Below are 19,961 nucleotides of genomic sequence, written 5' to 3'. Positions count from 1 at the left end.
TTTATTCATCTATCTATTTATTCATTCATTTATTTATTTATGGAGAGAGGGGGAGAGAGAGCAGTCTTCATTATTACCAAGGTTTTTCAACAAGTGCTTTGGGACAAATCTTTATAATAAGCTGCCTTTTTTAGACAAGAGGGACGATTTCAGGTGTACCCTGGCTATAGGAATCATTTTTCAAACAATATACTATACAACGATACAACAATGTACTAAAATAATTCATGGGTGGTATCTCGCTACGACGACTTTTTCATTGGTTGAGTGATTAATTCATTCACTCAGTCCTTTACTGTCCATCTCTATAATAGTTTAAGCTATTTCAGCTGATTCTATTGCTATATCGCACTTCTGTTACAACTACGATGCTGATTTTCATAGATTTAGTCGACCTGGCATTCCAAATAAACAGATCCAAACAATACTCATTTTTGTAATTTTCCCTATTCTTACAACAATTTGCGCTATCCAGGAGGTGACTCCAAATCACGCTGTGTTATGGGTGCATCAAGGTTCACGGTGTTTGTGTATACCCGATTGCGGTCAAATATGGATCTAAGACCAGACCCCAACAATCAATAGTTAAATGTGTGTCCTTGTTTATCACTCCTTGGCACAGCTTCTCACTACAACTGATAAGAAAGCAGAGACTGAGGTTTAGTTCACACACACAAATTAGAATTAAAGATGAATCTTGTATTGTCACACACACACACACACACACACACACACGCACATATTCCCACCCTGCACACATGTATGTCTCATTAACATTTGTGCTTTCAGATGCCTTTGTCAGCTTTCCTTTTGCGAACTTTTAAAAATGGAATATATCATCATACTAGTCGTCAGCCTAGTATTTTTGTTGTTGTTTTTTTTCACATTAAGATCAATATTCAATCCAATATTCTGGGCTGTAAGGTTAACATGAATAACTGAATAGTGTACACCGATTTACCCATCCACCAGCTGCTATTCGACACTACACATTATAAGCTATCCAGCCAAAAAAAATACACACACACACACACACACACACACACACACACACACAAACACACACACACACACACACACACACACACACACAAACACACACACATCGCTTTAATATCCGCAGGCCACATCTCTCTCCGACACTCTTGCACTCCATGTTTATGCACACACTCCGTGAAGCTAAGATTGAGAAAGGCTGACACCTGAAAGGATGAACAGTGAATAGAATACATAAAACTTAATGCTCATAAATTATGACAAGACGGTCCGTATACACTGAAGATGAATTAAGCCAATCATATATTTTTAGAAATATTGTTTGCACACCTTAAGGGATGGTAAATTTAAGAACGTCGATCAAAATCAGCATTTCTGCCATTACCTTAATATGCACAAAATATGTGATAGTTATATTTGAAAGGAAATTGTGTAATTTATAATACAGACTTTAGAATGATTATTAATTTTGGCAGATGAATCGAGCGATTTCCGTATGTAAAAGAAAATCGACAGGTTGAAGTAATAATTACATGCTCTGAAATGTATCTATAGTGTATTTTTTTATTAAGTTTGCCCCATAATCAGCTATTAGTGCATCGGCCTCCGATGTAAACTTATACCTAATCCACCATGTGCCAAATGATAATGTAAGGTGACAATGTTATAATATGTTGGTAGGTTTGTGATGTCTTATGACAAGTTTATAACGTGCATTACATAATTGAATTATTGAACGAAAATAACAGGACATTAATATTTCTCTTTATGACACCGGTACTAGACAAATCAAGAAAGAACAAAATCTTTTAATCGCTGTAAAGTCAAAATTCTAAACATTAATCCTAAGTAGAAAAGTTTTGAGGAATGGTTTGGCTGTGCGAGGAGCTGAACTTGTGTTGAGCAATACACGGAAGCCACTATCCACCGGCCGGAGCGACCGATAAACAATACTCGGCTCTTCCATAGCAACTCTATTGTCCCGTGGCGTGCGAATCCGCTACCACCTGGGGGGCGTTTCATCAACGAGTTCGTCGGAGTTTTCACCGACAAATTTGCTATCAGCCAATCAGACCATGGATTTCATTAGCTTTTAACAGTTGTCAGTGTAAATCCTTGCGTCTGATTGGCTGATAGCAAATTCGTCGGTGAAAACCTCCGACGAACTCGTTGATGAAACGCCCCCCTGACACACACACACCAATCCTCAATGCACTGTTTGTGTGGTTGTGTGTGTTTACATTGATACCCACGTATTTCGTACGTTACCTCTTAGCACCAATCGCATGCCGCGTAGGCAAACTACTAGGACTGGATCGCTATGAGCGAGTTGCTCAATGATGTCAGGCGATATACCAAAACTTCATGAAGTTGGACGTCAAGCGGATGATTCTTGATATACGTATATCACATTCTGTTGCGGTCAGCGGCGGTTTTCTTCGCGATGCCGTCAAAAACCAGTGAACAAGACCTATTCCAGCTGGCTCATTCTGGATTTTTAACGAAGTTAAGCGGATACATCCAGAAAACTGGCAAGAAGTTGAACGTCAACGGACTTTCGAGAGATGGAGCTACTGCACTCATCCAGTGCGTGCAGGGGGCTCGCGTCGACCCCACAGCTCCGGGTGCGGATCATGTCGCCTGCTGCCAACTGCTCCTACGGTGTGGTGCAAAGCCCAATTTGGCGGACAGACTTGGCAGAACTGCCCTCCACTGGGCCGTTTTTTACAAGAAGACGGAATTTGTTCGCGTTTTATTGGAGTCAAAGGCTGATGTCTCCGTAGAAGACAAGAAGGGACAGAATGTCATTCAGTTTGCCGTTAGAATGAATGCTGTCGAATGTTTGAAACTCCTATGTGAATCCGACCCAGTGTCATCAAATGGAAAGGTAACAAACGTTTTTGTCTCCAGGTACTTGTTTTGGTTCTTATGATATCGCGTCAAATTCGAGCAGAAGCAAATGTTAAAACCATGGGCTAATTAATATACATAAAATTATGTATTTGTGTTGAAGGTATAAAGAGGGTGCCAAGCCTATACAGCAATATTAATACTAATAGTAAAATAGTACAGAACTTTCTCTAACTTAACAGATTTTCTGCACATCAATGTATCTCACTTAATTCTTAATTTCTTTTTTTACTATTCGCAAATTGTAAATTTTTCATGAATAAAATGACAGAAGGAATTTAGAATTTGGCATGGAATGTTTTGTTAGGTTGTGTTGTCATTGTCTTTATCAGAAAGTGAAATTGAAGTGATGCTACGCTGTATGCACAGACGGACCCACAGTGAACTATTAATCTTCACACATTTACATAGAGAATCTGGCTGGGGCAAAGTGAAATCATTACATGTACCTGCTGATTTAAATTTGTGAATTTCAAATAAGACAAGGAAAAAATACACTACACACACATATCTGTGCACAGCGCACACATCATTGAAACACTGTTTTTTTCCAATGAAATTACAATCCACTTTAACGTTTCATGTCATATGTGTACTGTTTTGCATATTGTATGTGTTCAGTTACTTTACACTACATGTAGTGTAGTACATATATTTTGTATGTATTGACATTGACTAAAAAGAATATCCTCATGGCTTCAGGTATGTGATATTCTAAACTTAATCTGATAACAAGTCAGTACATAGAGATACATGCAGACATACAAGCAAGTTATTCAGAAAGCACATGTACATAAAGAGTGCACACTCGTCTATGGAATTCTTTATGATCATGTTTCATCAATGCATTTCACTTTCCACACAGATTCTGGCTAAGCCGAGTACCTCAGTAGGCACCCCACTCATTTATGCCACCAAGCTCGGCCACAAGGAGTGCTGTGAGATCCTCCTGCGGGCCGGGGTCAACATCGACGTCAAGGACCAGATGTACTTCGACAAGACCTGCCTCCACGTTGCCACCGAGCTTGACCACGCAGACATTGTAGAGATGCTGATCAAGTGAGTAAAAGTGCTGTGCGCAAAAGCCTTCTAAAGAAAAAAAAAAATGTGAGAAATTTTGCATAAGATAGAGCAGGGTGAAAGGAATGGAAAGACTTCCTTATGCCTTGCCCCCCCCCCCCCCCCCCCCCCCCCGCTAATTTTGCCATACACCACCCTTGTAAGTTTTCATGCACAGATACTACTGTAAAAGTGGATATTTTCGCGCTAAGCCAGATGAGAAGAGTTTTGTGTGCTTTTAATTACACGGAATGAAGACATCAACTACTGGAATATATTGCAAGCAAAAATATTTGCGTGCTTTTATTTTCGTGCTAGTTTCTGGTTGCACGAAATGCGCTAAAATTTCCACTTTTACAGTAATACTCTACCACTTGCTAAATGTGCATGTGTGCATGCATCAGTGTCTACCAAAGCTAGCAAGGCCTGGGTTTTGTGGTACATACATACATACATGTACAAGTGTAGAGTGATATTTCAAAATTATTGGGGGGGGGGGGAGGGACTAAGGAAGTCTTTCCAAAGTAACCTTTTGATTGCACTTTTTGAATGTTTTCTGTTTTTCTGAATGTACATGTACATGTATCAATTTTGTGGAAACTTGCAACGCAGGGAGTGCCATTTAAGAGGTACATTTACATTTCCATTGATTTTCTATCCTTGAATGAAAGATTTCATCCCATTTGTTTCATTGTCAAAAAGACTAAATGAAGAGAGCATGCTGAGGTACATCTGTATTATTACTTTGACTTTACAACTTTGGAAATTTGCCAGTCTGCTTGTATATTGCCTTTAAACTTTAAGTACTGTAGATAGCATTATTGCCATATTTGTCTGGAAATTTTCAACCAACATCATCTCTCTACTCTGAGACAAACTTAGTCTGTCACTTGAGGAAAAAAGGGAGCAAATTAAAGTGTCTTATATAACAAACACAGAGGAAAACTGACCAGAAAGTAATATAATTTATCAGTGGAAATATTTTTTTTTAAAGTATAGAAAACAGCAGAGAACTGAATAAAAGTACAGTGTTAAAAGCCAGATTTCGTGAGGTAGACATAAGGTCATGATACTCTGGAGAGTTAATGTGTACTTTTACAATAATAACAAATGCCAAAAAAAAAAGAAAAAAAACTACCTTTAAATGTTAACAGGGTAGTTTTGTTCGTTTGTTTGTTTTTTTCATGGAAACTGACAATGACGCGCTCTTACATTTATTCAAATTGGCGTGCAGGTTCGTTGATTGTTAGGTGAAAATCATGTGAGAGGGAAATTCAATAAGGCCTGATTGCTGAATCCGTGCAATCTCTCTTTACAAAATCCATTAGGCCTAAAGCAGATTGACATTGGATTGATTAATCAGTGCCTTCAGCATCAGTACAGCGAGTTATTAGATAATGCTGTTTGAATGTCACGCTGGTTGTCGTTGGAATCCTCTCCATTATTTCCTTATTAACCGGAAGACCTTGACACTAAGTGAATGTTACACCATGCAGTGTGTTTGAAACATACACGTGTATCCTTTCAGACCATCTATGATGACAGGGATTGATTTGAAACAAAAATGAAGCATCTTATTTCTGAATACGACCGACCCGAATTGAATTTTCAGTAATGATCAGTGAATTAGAGTTTACAGTGACACCATGTGGTACATTTGTATATAATTACTCATTAAAGGAGAAGAGTGTTCGGATTTGAAAGAGGATGTATCAGTGAGAATTTGAGAAAAGGAGTAGATTCTCACTCAGAAAATAAGTTTTGACAGGAACAAATGAATACTGTACAGTGTATGTAAAGTGTGTATTGAGGGAGGTGGAGAGTTCTGAGTGAATTAGGAGGTGAGAGTGGAATATATGTAGATTTTTCCAGCAACCTCCGGCTCTAGTGACCTACAGTATCCCGAGGTACAGAGGGACATACAAAGTATATAGAGAGAATTAGGCACAATTATACATTTGTACGTGTACATATAGACCCATTGAAGACTAGTCCCAATTTTATTCGGACTAGTGTCTATGGGAAATGTGTGTTACGTCAAAATCAGAATCCAAACCCTAAATGGGTTAAAGTGAAAAGCACAAGGGAGAGATCCATAGAAATAGATATACAGTGTATAAAGGGAAATCTATATATATTCAACCAAACCAAGGATGTAATCATGTATGACTTCAGATTCTTTTTAAATTTAGAAGTGTTTCTATGGAGTCTGCTGATTGGGTAAGACCATTCCAGAGAGATGAAACTGCAGAAATAAATGCCGTTTCCTTCATACGAGTTGGGATAGTTCTTTGGACTGTAGAGTGTTACTATTGCACGAGCGAAGATTTCTGCCAGGAATACTTTCTGAGAATGTACATGTATTGTTGAGCAAAAGAATGTGCTACTTTCCATGTGCAGCAGAGTTTTAGGCTCTTTTTCTTTTAATTCTTTTTTTTCTTTTTTTTTTATACTGATAGCAGGGGCGGATCCAGGAATTCCGTAAAGAGGGGGCGCGTTTACAAAATTAAAGGGAGGCGCACGCACCCTTCCCCCCATTTTTTTCTTTTTATTTCTTTTGTTTCAACAAAAAATAAAGGGGGGGCGTGCGCCGGTTGCGGTCCTCCCTGGATCCGCCCCTGCATAGCCAGTGAAGTTTAAAGAACTGGGATAAGGTCGGGAAAAGGAGATGTTCCACAGAGGATCCCAATGGCACAATTTTGAGCACAAGTGGTGTATTTTGGCAAGTTGGCTTGGGAAGCCTTGCACAATAATAATGTCCGTAATCAGAGAATAGATGTACAGCTCAGTATGTGACATTTTAGATAATTTACAAGATGTGACGGTGGAAAACAAATATTGCATTTAACTTAACTGTATATCTCTTTGTAATGCATGTTAGTTCTTTCTGTACTCTGTTCACCTAGGGAAGGTGTTAGGATTTGGGGAAGGGTTCTGCAAGTGATATGAATGATGTATTTTGCAACAAATTACATATTCTTTCAATTTCATCTAGATGGAAACTTTTTAAGTAGATAAGTAACACTCTCAAACGCATATCACTATTATTCTATTAAGTGAAGGAAAATAAAATCAACAAAACATAATCTTCTGATGGACAATATTCATGGAAATTAGGAGGAAAAGTTATTTTTGTTTTATAGATTCCTAAGTAAATGCAAATTAAATGGGAGGGAACGATCAGAAACATAAATTTCCATCTTGTTCAGATACTAGAAGCCAGAGAGTTTCTTAATGCAATATACATAATACAAGTAGACTGTGCTACAGCAGGCCCAACTGTTTGCACGTTATGAGTTTCACTCCAGTTCACTCAGATGAAAGCCCCATACATCATTCGTTCATGCTGTAGCAAGTATATTGAACATACATCCATTGTACACACACACACACAAACACAGTTGCACATTAGGCACTGTTGACATAACCCAAATAAAGCATGGAATTGGGTTCACAGTTTCAAGCTCATGAGTTATTCACACTTTATTGATGACGGAGTCAAGTCAAATATCATGAACTCTTATACACACACATGTAGCTGTTTACCCTGCCACCTTCCCTGCAATAAGCGATGATAAGGATTTGATGGGGGGGGGGGGGGGGGGGGGTGAGGTATGTACCATATGTATTAAATGTACATTCGTATATGCCTACATAAATTTTTACACAGTTCTTTTCCAACTTGAGATGAATTGTTACGATATTTTGTCACTGTAAAATGTCTGAAGGTCATTTACAATTTGAATTCATCGATCATGGTTTTCATAGTCAGTGATAAAATATGGTGAGAGTTTTATTAAATTGCAGGGCTCTTTTCCCATGGAAAGAAATTAATGATATTTTCATCATAACTTTAATGTACGTAGGCAAAGATACATACAATTTGACAGTACAATGTATGATGTCCACGTATCTACAGTGGTTGCAATCATTTTTATTGGTGGCATTTGAGTGAAAAAAGGCAGTCATTTCCAAATAGCCATGGCAGTGTTGCATGGTGACACTAATTATGCCTTATGTGTGATATGTACATTGTAGCCTTCTCATTCTTTCACATTTCTGTGAATTGGAATTGATGCATGCCATATTCATCAAGATTAGGAACCTGTCGGGTTGATTTCCAAGAAAATTTCTTTCTATCTGAGAATACGATCTTGTTTGTCACGATTATCAGATACAATGCCGACCTGAAGGCCGAGGACGCAAAGGGGAACACCATCCTCCACATGTCCTGTGTCCATGGCAACCCACGGTGTACGGAGGTCATCCTGGATGCCTGCAAGAAAGGGACTAAGGAGCTGGTGGAGCGCAGGAACAAGGCTGGACTGACTGCGCTCATGGTGGCCAGCCAACAAGGTCATGAGAAAGTGGTCAAGCTCCTCCTAGATCACGTGAGTACAGCTGGGAGAGAGAGCAGAGGGAGGGAAGGAGATTGAAAAAGGAGACAGAACATGCAGGAGAGCAATGTGTACTGCTTGAATAAATTCTGAGATCAGAGCAATACATCCAGTAAACTTTCAAAATATCCTCCAAAATAATAGTTTGGGGTAAAGTGAGCAAGATAAAACAAAACAAAACAAAAAATGAGGAGAGGCCTTTGTACAAACATATTGCATAGCAATTAGCAGTTTAGACCACTGATCGGTAGTGTGGGTCAGGGCATCTCATGTTGATAAGAGATCTAGTCCTAACGACCTGAATGTTATTGATGTCCTTGGCTTCCTGATCAAATTTTGAAATTTAGCAGGTGTCAAAGAAGCAGTTATTGAGGTACCAACAACCAATGTAGAATATACAGCCCTTTCAATGTCAACAGGCTCAGCAGTGCGTGTATAATGAGAGGAGCGGACGAAGGGAGTGTTGTGCAAAGACTAACAGTTTCCACCGGTGTCGGCAATTTAACAAGGTGTATCCGATGTTTTGATGAGCATTCACTCGAAGTGATGAAATATTTACAGGCCAGACCATGCACATCATAATGGATATTATGCCTTATTTATATTGTGCCCCCCCCCCCATAATTTCTCTCCTCCCTTTAGACTACAAAGGAATGATGGGCACAACTCATCATGCTTAATTGACTCAGCGAACTCATATTCTGCACAATGGCCGCTATCAGTCAGAAGATAATTGCTTTGTTGGCAAAAGGCAAATGTCAATTGCTAAGCCGACAAGGCAGGATGATTAAGAAGGCATTGGACACTTCAAATGAAATTTGATGTACCGTTTCTTGTGTACTTTTAAGGAGGTCTACCGGGCAGAAAATGATTATTTCTGATAGCGAGTGGTAGCAGTGTGCTGTTTTGTTGCTGAATGGTTTCAGGGTCGCAATACCAATAGTAGGATAAAATGTATGTTGACTTTAATATTATCTGTCACATGTTTCTATGACAATAATGCATCCAAAAAAAAAAATGCAACATTCTAGTTTTACTTTACTCTGATGCCATGACTGATAGTGTTTGATGCCATTAATTACTCTAATTTCACACCAGCCCTGTTTCTGATGTGAACTGAAAAGGATTGTTGTTGTTTTTTTTTTCTGATGCCAACCTCCATAGAAGTGATGATACAGAGACTCCAACCCAAAGCACCTTCTGATCTGGAGATTCTCCCGCCCAAAACCCCTAGCAAACGGGAGACTCCAACTTGATGCGTGCGAAGCGCGAAGTTCCTAGGGTTCTAGATGTTCTCTGGTGCCATCTAAGGCTTATTTTTTCAACATATGATAGCAATAAGTAAGAAATCCTTTCCACCGGGAGACACAGAGCCAGGGCGGGAGAAAACAAATCTCAAACGGGAGAACGGGAGATTTTGCAAAAATGGGCTTTCAGCGGGAGATCTCCCGTCGAAAACGGGAGAGTTGGAGTCTCTGATGATAGGAGTCATATCAATCCATGTTTTGTGAACTCAACATTTCAATGCCCCCTTGCTCCTTCACACTGACTTTGCAACATTTACAAAGCGTCATCATGTTTCCAAGGAATTGCTCAGTGTACTCTTTGACCTGGAAGCAATAAACCAGAGAGTGCTTGTACCACTACTGACATACAATGTAGTAATTAATCATTGTGTTAACATTGTGTATACACTGTATGCAGTGTGAACATGCTTCAATGAACCCACCAAAATATTCACTTACATTCATATCATTACAAATATTAAATTCCAGAATTCACCAACATCAGTACAAGATCAGGTGGGGAAGACCGCTCTCCACTATGCCACAGAGAAGGGCCACACCACTTGTGTGGAGCTGCTGCTGGCCCGGGATCCAGGCCTGCCCTGGACCCAGGACTCCGAGGGCCGCAGCCCACTCCATCTGGCTGTGATCGAGGGCAAGAAGGAGGTGGTGGTACAGATGCTGAAACACGGCAGTGTGAACTGCCAGGATGGCCAGGGACACACTCCTCTACACTGGGCAGTGGGTGAGTTGAAATGCTCCACACACACTTTGCCCTCGTAAATTTTTGTTTTATTTCATCCACCGTAATAAATTAGAAAAGCACTCTTCCAAAGAGCACAGACCTCTGCCAAGCAGCTCATTTCCACTACTTCTTCCAAAGAGATCAGTGATGCATACTGGACATGTATGCTGAAAATCGTCCAGTTTCCCAGTATTGAAGCCTTTTGTATATGTCATCAGCTTCCAGCTACACAGCACCTCGTCCAAGCAGAGCATATGTGCTTTAGAGCGTGTCTGCAAACTTCAAATATGCTCAGCTTGAACTCTCAAGTTCATTGATTCTATCTTCCAAAAGGTTTTAAAATACTTCAAAGATCCATAAAAAAATCCCGGATCACTACCAAAACTGTATCATCTGCTCCTTGTGTCATTATCAAAATTTCCTTCAAGTTCTATGACCCTATCTGCCAAAAGATGAAAATTCTGTCAAAAATTCATAAAAATTCTTGGATCACTACCAAAATTCAGTCATCTGTTCCATGGGTGTCATCTACTTTTCCTGCAAGTTTCATTCATATCCATTCACAATTTTTTGAGTTATTTTGCACACACAAAAAAAGAAAGATGCAAAACAGATGAAAAACATGACATCCTTTCTTGGCGAAGGTAATGATGTCTTTTGGTTTTGGGGTTGTTGTTGTTGTTTTTTTTTTGGGGGGAGGATACTTTGGATTCTGCAGCATTATGCTGCCGCCGTCTCTGCCGTCTCTTTAAATTTGGCATTAAGGTCTACCATGATATGAGCTACAAGTCTATAGATTTTGGATGTGCTGCCCCCAGTGTTCCGTCTCTTGTAGGGTCAAAAGTCATATTGTTGATGGATGGTTTGTGTGCGCTCTATACGCTCTATAGGCTATATTTCTTGACAGATTTTGTTCAAATTCGGTACGAAGCTCTACTATCATATAATCTACAAGCCTACTGAATTTGAAAGTGCTGCCCCCAGTGTTCCATCTTTTATAGGGTCAAAGGTCACATTGTCTGCCTTTAACTAGAACAATGTTTACACATTCTATATTTACATTTGCTGGACCTAAATATTGGAACAACCTTTCTAACAGTTTGAGGACATCTCCAAGTTTAAGTTCCTTTAAGAGTAATCTGAAGAAAAATATTTTGAACAGTTATAAGAATTGTTGATTCTTTATTGGTTGCAAAGAAGTGTAAAATCCAACCTTATATTCTATTGGAATTACAGCTAAGCGGCTCCATCCATCCACTACCTCTCGTGTCCTTCTATTTTTTGTTTTGTCTCTTATCTTCACACCACGCATTAAGCTGCTTTCTCCCCCCTCTCTCTCATACACACACACACACACTCACACACACACACACACACACACACACACACACATACTATTTTGTTTCTCTCCTCTCTTTTCCGGCATGACAGCGACTTAGTGTAGTGTAGGGATTTGTTCAGGGTTTTTGTTTCGGACAAGTTAGGTTATAGGTCTTTTTGTCTTAGTTTCTTTGTTTCATCCATTTTCAATGCTTATCAGTCTATCGATCATATAATTTCTTGTATTACGTGTGGGGGGAATGCAGCCTACAAGCTCAGCTTTTTAGCATTCCTCCCCATTTCCAACATTTTCCTATACCTACAAGTTTTCTGTAAATTTATCCTTTACTTTGTATGATGAAATTTATGCACTGTATTCAATTTTTGTAATATATTTATATGTTTTTGTTGGAAATGAAAAATAAATGAATGAATGAATGAATTGTTGGTGGATGGTTTGTGTGCCCTCTCTATAGTGCCGGGGGATACAGTCGCATTGCGCCACAATAGAAATTTCTAGTTTGCTTTTTTCAGTTATCATTGATAAATTGTTGCAACACTACTCTACAACAATTTGACTTGAAGGATGTGATTTCTTTTCTGGGAAATGCATCTCAACAAAGGACATTTCCTGCTACCACTACCACTTGTACATAGTGGATGTATCCAAGATACAATACATAATGCAACACCCATTATATCCTTTTCCTACACCATGGGGAACGAGGTTTATTGAACAGCTATTAGCAAATGAATTGGAGACTTCTGAAGTTGTAACACCATAATATTGCCATAATATTGCTTATAATTTGTGATGTATGTTGCTGTTCTATGAGTTTATATGACTATCAGCATTCAAGATTCTAAGTCTTGGTTCCGCTGTGATGGAACCTTCACTGTTCTTTTGTTTGTTTGTTTGTTTGTTTTATTTTTTACTGTATACATTGTACATCAGTGTCAACTTCAGTACGGAGTGATTTTTTTATTTATACATTTCGTTCTCCGACAGCAAAGAAAGAAAGGGATATGAGATATGAGAAATGAACCCCAAATTACAATGATAACAGTGCTGATAGGAATCACATTTGCTGCGATAAAATGGGATGCATTTCTGCACACATCGCATATTTTATCATGATGGATGCTCAGTGCTATTAAAAGCAATGCTCTAGATCTGCAGTTGATATGAAGTGGAAAAGTACACTAGGGCAAGTATGCACCTTTATTGTCTAGCGTTCACCATTAGTTTGAGTGATTGCTGCTGCCACAGTAGACACATGCCAGTTTGTTTCAAACATGTTTCAGGTAATGAGCCATAGACATGAAGCGATGAAACATTGAAAAGTTTCACCAGGCACCAAGGGCGTGTCTATCCTTATTTGGTAGTTGGTGGCAGGATGTTTTATCAAATGGCAATAGTTTGCCTGCATGAACCCCATTTTAGCTGGCATCGTATCATGCACGGGGTATTTCTATTTCTTACAATGTACAATGTGTGATGCATTTTTCATCCATCCTGATGTTGCCACTAGCAACTGTTCTCAAGCTTCAGTAGACCGAGCTGGAAAAAAAAAAAAAAAAGAAGAAGCTTCAATACAGAACAAAGCAAAAAGCACAAAAGGAATAGTGCCTGCAGCTACAAAATATCTATTTGGACGGTCACCTTGGATGGATACTAATGTTTACCCAAATTATTAATAGTGGTTGTGTGATCCAGGTCAGGACAGTACGGTTGATAGAGGAAGAAAATTGAATATTTATGATAAATGGAATTGCTACCAGAATTTCAAAATTTTAATAATGGAGAAGACAACAAATAGACAAATTAGATATCATAAAATTGTACATTAGTGAACAAAATTGTAAATCTAAATTGTAATTGTTTTCTATCTGTGCCAATCATGCTTGTTGCTTTAAATTGTTTATAGTGATCATTTCTCATTTTGTATTAGGATGCTTCTAATAAGATAAGCTTCTACAAAATCATTTCCGTATTGTTCCTCCATCGCATTACAGGCAGGTAGTCTTCAAACAATAGGTGTTGAAGTAGCTTAGCTACTTTATTGTTCACTGGTATTTGTTTAATAAGATATGCTTACAGTATCCGTCACAATAAAGTTTCACTTCTAACGTTAGCTAACGGAGATTATCGTTAGCTAACGTTAGCTAACGGAGCCGCCGGGAAGTCAGCTACCGTTAGCTATCGATAACTAACGTTAGCTGACTAACGTTAGCTATCGATAGCTAACGTTAGCTATCGATATCAACTAACGTTTGCTCATAATGTAGGAGTAGTGAGGGCTAACGTTAGACGGAGAATTTCGTCTGTTCGGAGTTTTATTTTACTGTTCAGTATTACGGTCCTCCTCCGAGCTCCGGAGATCGAGACACACGGAAGGCCGACATAATTTACAACGCTGCGTAGCGGGATGCACCACTGTCCCTACACTGACTATACGGACGTGATAGATCGGCAAAATTAATCTTATTACATTGTATGTATTATCTCATAAACACATCGGCAATCACGCTCACCGACTGTTCGAAAAAGCGAAGATTTGGGTGTAGTTTTCATGGAAAACACAGCTACCAGCTCGCGCTCGTCGACACTTTGCAAACTCACGATGCATACAGATACAGTACAATCAATCGTACACTCAACGATCTATCTTGACAGTGAAATGTTCATAATGTATAACGTGTTGAGTGCAGGAAATCCCCTTCCCACATACTTCCACCTACCTGTACCAAGTACTAGCTCTGCCAACAGCATGTGTGTGTTGTGTAGTCACGCGCACGTGCGGCGCTTCTGAACTAGTAACTGATTACGGGCGAATCGGTTTCCGTGCTAGAGCATCCCACCTGTTGTACAATGTACTTAGCCTTCAGTTTGTATCATTATGTAATTTGGAGGGGGTTCCGTGAAGCCAGACGTACCAGTGATGCCCACGGAAAATATCCCCAACGATAATAATACTGATACAATGTCAATGTATTTCGGTAGCCCAGCGACCTCCGTGATATAAAGTAGCGTTCCGTGTACTGAAAAACATTATCAACGTTTGTATAGGACTAATTTTTTTCCCATAATCTGTTGATTCCATATTCAAAACAATTTCACAACAAATCAAATCACATGTATTACAAAATCCACGATTTAGCATGACATAATTATAATGAAATCAAACCAAGCTGTACTTTCAGCAGAAACAGTACATTCGTAAAGAATGTACAATGCACCAGAGAAAGAAAACATCATACGCTGCTTGCTTACTTTCGTTAAAATCAAATCGAACTGTACTTTCAGCATGACAGTACAATGTTAGGCCTAATGTTAGAACTAATGTGAGGCCTAACCGATACTTGGGGTGAAAAGCGGCGGTTCGCCGGGCAGACCGATCGAGTGTATCGCCATTTTATTAGGTGATCCGAGTATTTAATTTTTTTTTTTGGACATTTCCCTGTCTTTTTTTTATTTCGATGTCGTTTCCGATCTTCATTGTGAGATCGGCAAGCATTTATGTTTAGCTAAGGCATTTTTTTTTCTCTCTCTCTGCTGAGAAGATATCGAAGCGTGGATGAGCGTCGGTCCCGTAATTTTGAAATGAATTCTATACCTCTCAATGTGCACCAACACTTTATTTTTTTCTCTCTTTACGATCGCCAAGCTATTAAAAGTGTTTATACTGAGTATTTACAGGACATTATTTGCAGGTTTTCCGAAGAAATATAATTATAACAGTATGACATTTATTTATGCGCGCGGGTACCGGGTGTAACTTGACAGTAAACGTGCCTAGCATGTTCAATACGCTGTTAATCTTGCAGTTTATTTATATGCTACGGTAGAATGACTGAATATTATAAAGACTCACTTTTAATTGCAAATAGTTATGTTTATACCTATACCGAGAAAAAAAAACTTTCATTTTCCTTTTTCTATTAAACAGTAAACGGCATGTATGAAATACAAAAACCAAATCAGCTAACGTTAGAGAGACAAAACTACATGTCTACCGGGTAGCCAGCGAGTTTTTCTCTGTATAGGCCGAATTCAGTGGGTTTTATTCTGCAATTGCATTCGCTACGAGGTTTTGGTATCATACATTAAAGTAGAAAAATAACAAAATTCAAATGTTGATAGTTGTAAAATATTTCATTATGCATGCTACATGCAATTGACAACGCTTCATCGTGCTTGAGACTGGAGAATACGGTTGTGTTGCCATTATTTTCGATTCTATAAGTTCCGTGCACATCGCGTTCGATACGCGGATGAAGTGCAAAGATTGTGAACATTGGTCTTAGTATATACTTACTTATAACTCCACACGTTCAAACCTTCATCGACATAATGATTCATTATAGCATCACTTTAATTTCATTTTGTCTTCTTCTCTTAAACTCAGTTAATGGCAATGCCATGTAAGAAAAGCAAAAACTAACGTTAGCTAACGTTAGCTAACGTTATTCTCTACTCTCAGGCAGTTCTGCACTAACGTTAGGCCAAACGTTAATTTTGATACTGAAGCATGTCAATTCGTTCTAGAGCATATACATAATGAAATATTCTTACAAGTATCAACATTCGCATTTTGCGATTTTGTCTACTTCTATGCATGATACCAAAACATTTTGAAGCAAATGTAATTGCAGAATACAGACCATTGATACCAAAGAGAAAATTCGCTGGGTATCCGGTAGAGACGTGCAGTTCTGGTCCCACTAATCTAACGTTAGCTAACTAACGTTAGCCATTGTGGTGTTTGTTTTTCATACATGCAATTAACTATGTTTAAGAGAAAAGGCAAAATGAAATTAAAGGGATCGTAATATTCTCTTAATGAACGTTTGAACGTGAGTAATTTATATTTGTGTACAAAATTAATATAAGACCAAAGTTCACAATCTTTACGCTTCATCTTCGTGTCCAACACGATATTCACGGAACCTCGCAAAAATTATGGCAACTCAATCCGTATTCTCTACTCTCAAGCATATAACGTTAGCTAATGTTAACGTTATACTGAAGCGTGCCAACTTGTTCTATGAGAGCACGCAAAATGAAATATTTTTACAAGTACCAAAATTGGCATTTTGCGATTTTTGTTTACTTTTATGCATGCTGTTATCGAACAAGTTGACACGCATCAGTATAGCGTTAACATTAGCTAACGTTAGTGCTTGAGAGTAGAGAGTATACGAGGTGAGTTGCCATTATTTTTGCGAGGTTCCATGAATATCGTGTTGGACACGAAAATGAAGCGTAAAGATTGTGAACTTTGGTCTTATATTTGCACACACATAATCAGCATCCCTTTTAATTTCATATTGCCTTTTCTCCTAAACATAGAAAAACGTATGATAAACAAAAACCACAATAGCTAACGTTATAGCTATAAACGTTAGATTAGTGAGACAGAACTGCATGCACGTCTACCGGGTACCCAGCGAATTTTCTCTGTGTTATCAATGGTCTGTATTCTGTAACTACATTCGCTTCACAAGATTTTGGTATCATGCATAAAAGTAGACAAAACAAGATTTCGTGAATATCGTGTTGAATACGAGATGAAGCGTAAAGATTGTGAACTTTGGTCTGATTTTTGTATGCACATGTAACCAACACACGTTTAGCATCACTTTAATTTCCTTTGGCCTTTTATAGTTAATGGCATGTATAAAAAAAAAACAACAACATTAGCTAACGTTAGCTAACGTTAAAGAGACAGAACTGCATTGTCTGTACCGGGTATACAGCGAGTCTTGTTGTTATATTGGTTTTATTCTGCAATTACATTCGCTTTACGAGGTTTTGGTTTAAGGCATAAAAGTAGACAAAATCGCAAAATGCCAACGATGATACTAAGGTCTTGTAAAAATCATTTTGTTACTGTGCATGCTCAGAAGAAGTTGACACGCTTCAATGTTATAGGGATATGACATGAGAGAATACGGGGTCTGTTGCCGTTATAATTTTTGCGAGGTCTCGTGAATACGCTGTATCATGCTGGTTACGAAGATGAAGAGTAAACATTGTGGTTTTTTGGTCTGGAGTATACCATATTAAAAAAAAAACAACTTAGACACGTTCAAAAGTTCATTCACACTAACAGAATTATATATTAGCATCACTTTCATTTCATTACGCCTTTTTTTTTCTTAAGCATAATGACATGTATGGAAAACAAAAACCACAATAGATAACGTTTGTAGCTCACGTTAAAGTAGAGAGACAGAACTGAGTGTCTGTCCCGGTTACAGGTTGTTTCGGCAAATTTAAAAGAAGGTTATAAAGGACATGCTTACCGAAACGTTGAGATAGAGAAGGTTCTATTCAGGACCAATCTCCTATCCACGAAAGAATTCAAGGCGTCCCTTGAAACCATCCGCCTGTAAAAGATTAAGACCTCATTGTCTCCGATCACGCAATGATGATGCCACTTCGAGATGCACGATGAAGACAATTTGAATCGCGGCGATCGTTTGTTGACGAACAATAAAAACCTCGGCAAGCGGGAGGGGCAACGAACAAAGGATTGTCTAAATGACTTGCTATAGAGCTTCTCAATGGCAGGAAGAGAGTGTGACAATGGATGCCACCTGTTACGATCCAGGGATGATGAACATGGGATGTAAGTTTTTAGAACGTATATATGCTTATAGTATATAGCAAAGTGAGATACACATTATAGAGAGAATGAAACGTTACCGTTTTTATCGGTAATCGGTAATGATAGACATCATTGAGACTACAGTCATGTTGATATATAACAGTATATATATATATATATATATATATATATATATATATATATAATGAGCAAATATTTTCACTCGGATGTTTTATATATATATATATATATTCATAATCAATCTTGCGTGGTCTAATATGAATACTCTTCAGTTTAGAAAACCAAGAGAAAGTTACAATGTATTAAGACAGTCATAAGTAAGTTGGCGCATCGACACGTAAACCTTTTCAGCTTATTCTAGATGTTGGTGACACAACATTTGCTCCTGCAACAGTTGCGCCGGATTATGTTAAGACTGTAGGGCTTTAGATTTAATTTTGATATGATGATTTGGACTTGGGTTAGGGTTATATAATGTTTGTAGGTAGAATTTTGATTGGATTAGTCTAAGATATTTCATGGGAATTAATGATAACAGTAGGCCTAATAAAATATACTGAGATGGATTTTCATCTTTATCTGTTGAATAACGCGAGCGTGAGCGAACAGATTACAATTTACAACGAGTATAATTTCTGTCTGTCCATAGTTCATTTCCAGAAATGAGGTATCAAGTCCTGTAACCCATTTACCTATACAATTGTACTTTCGAAGCAAAATCTAGTTCGTATAGTTGTCAAGGACCTGTGTGAGGAATGTGCTTTCAATCCGTCTTTTGTCGTGTGTTTTTGTCGAAAATGCTAAACCATTATCGTTGATCGGGCGATGCGAGAAAATTCTCCTTTGAAACCGGCAGGCTTTTGTTGTTGTTTTTGTTTCTTGTATACAAGGACTTTGGTTTTGTTTCTGTTAAAGTCCGAACGTAATTAGCTGGCCCAGTTGATGCAGGGAGTTACCAGCTATATGTGACTCTTTTGAAATCGGCAGACCTTTAATCAATGTGCAAGATTTAGCGTCTTCTTTTAATGGAAATCCAAGGAGGTAGGCCTTTATCACGGCTCGCAACTAAGATTTTTGACTTTGGATGATCTTGGTACGCGATATCAGCGTTGATTGACAAGGAAAGACACCTTTGAATCTCGCCAAATCATGCCATTACATGCAGTAATTAAATGAATTACAAGAAAGGCAATACGGAAATACATTGTACATTTAAGTTTGATTTCTGCTGTGCTTGTTCATTTAAAAAGTAATTGAACATCACGACAAACTACATGTAAATGTTTATGAATTTAAGAAAAGACATGAAGACAATACAACTTTGCCAAACTAATATTGAAACTACCTCCCTGTTTTGACATTCCGCGCGCCTTATATTCTCGCTGATGAACATGTCTAAAAGCGTCGTCCCCCCCCTTGAATATCACGAAAAGATTTAGAGTTTCATCGTTTATCACACGCACAACATTGATGGTTCAATCTCGTGTTGTTGCAAGCGTTGCGGAGATGAAGCGAAGAAATGCGTTATCACAGTCATAATGTACATAACACTGCATATTTTTGTTATACCTATCATGATGAAGAAAGAAGATTGCACTGTTATTTATTGACC

General features: G+C 38.4%; 1 protein-coding gene across 1 annotated transcript in view; it reads left to right on the top strand.

Moving 5' to 3' along the window:
* Nucleotides 1-2,404: 2,404 nt before the first annotated feature.
* Nucleotides 2,405-19,961, top strand: part of LOC139724550 (uncharacterized) — a 64,184-nt gene continuing 46,627 nt past the window's right edge. The window contains exons 1-4 of the mRNA XM_071635683.1: nt 2,405-2,884; nt 3,773-3,966; nt 8,141-8,357; nt 10,139-10,394. Of these exons, the coding sequence (XP_071491784.1) occupies nt 2,441-2,884; nt 3,773-3,966; nt 8,141-8,357; nt 10,139-10,394 (1,111 nt within the window). The 5' untranslated portion in view covers nt 2,405-2,440. The remainder of the gene's footprint in view (nt 2,885-3,772; nt 3,967-8,140; nt 8,358-10,138; nt 10,395-19,961) is intronic.

This window comes from Diadema antillarum, unplaced genomic scaffold (genome assembly GCF_040938485.1).
Source record: "Diadema antillarum isolate AM-2024a unplaced genomic scaffold, OU_Dant_1.0 scf00000220, whole genome shotgun sequence".
Lineage (NCBI taxonomy): Eukaryota > Metazoa > Echinodermata > Echinoidea > Diadematoida > Diadematidae > Diadema > Diadema antillarum.
This window is presented reverse-complemented; position numbering and strand designations above follow the sequence as displayed.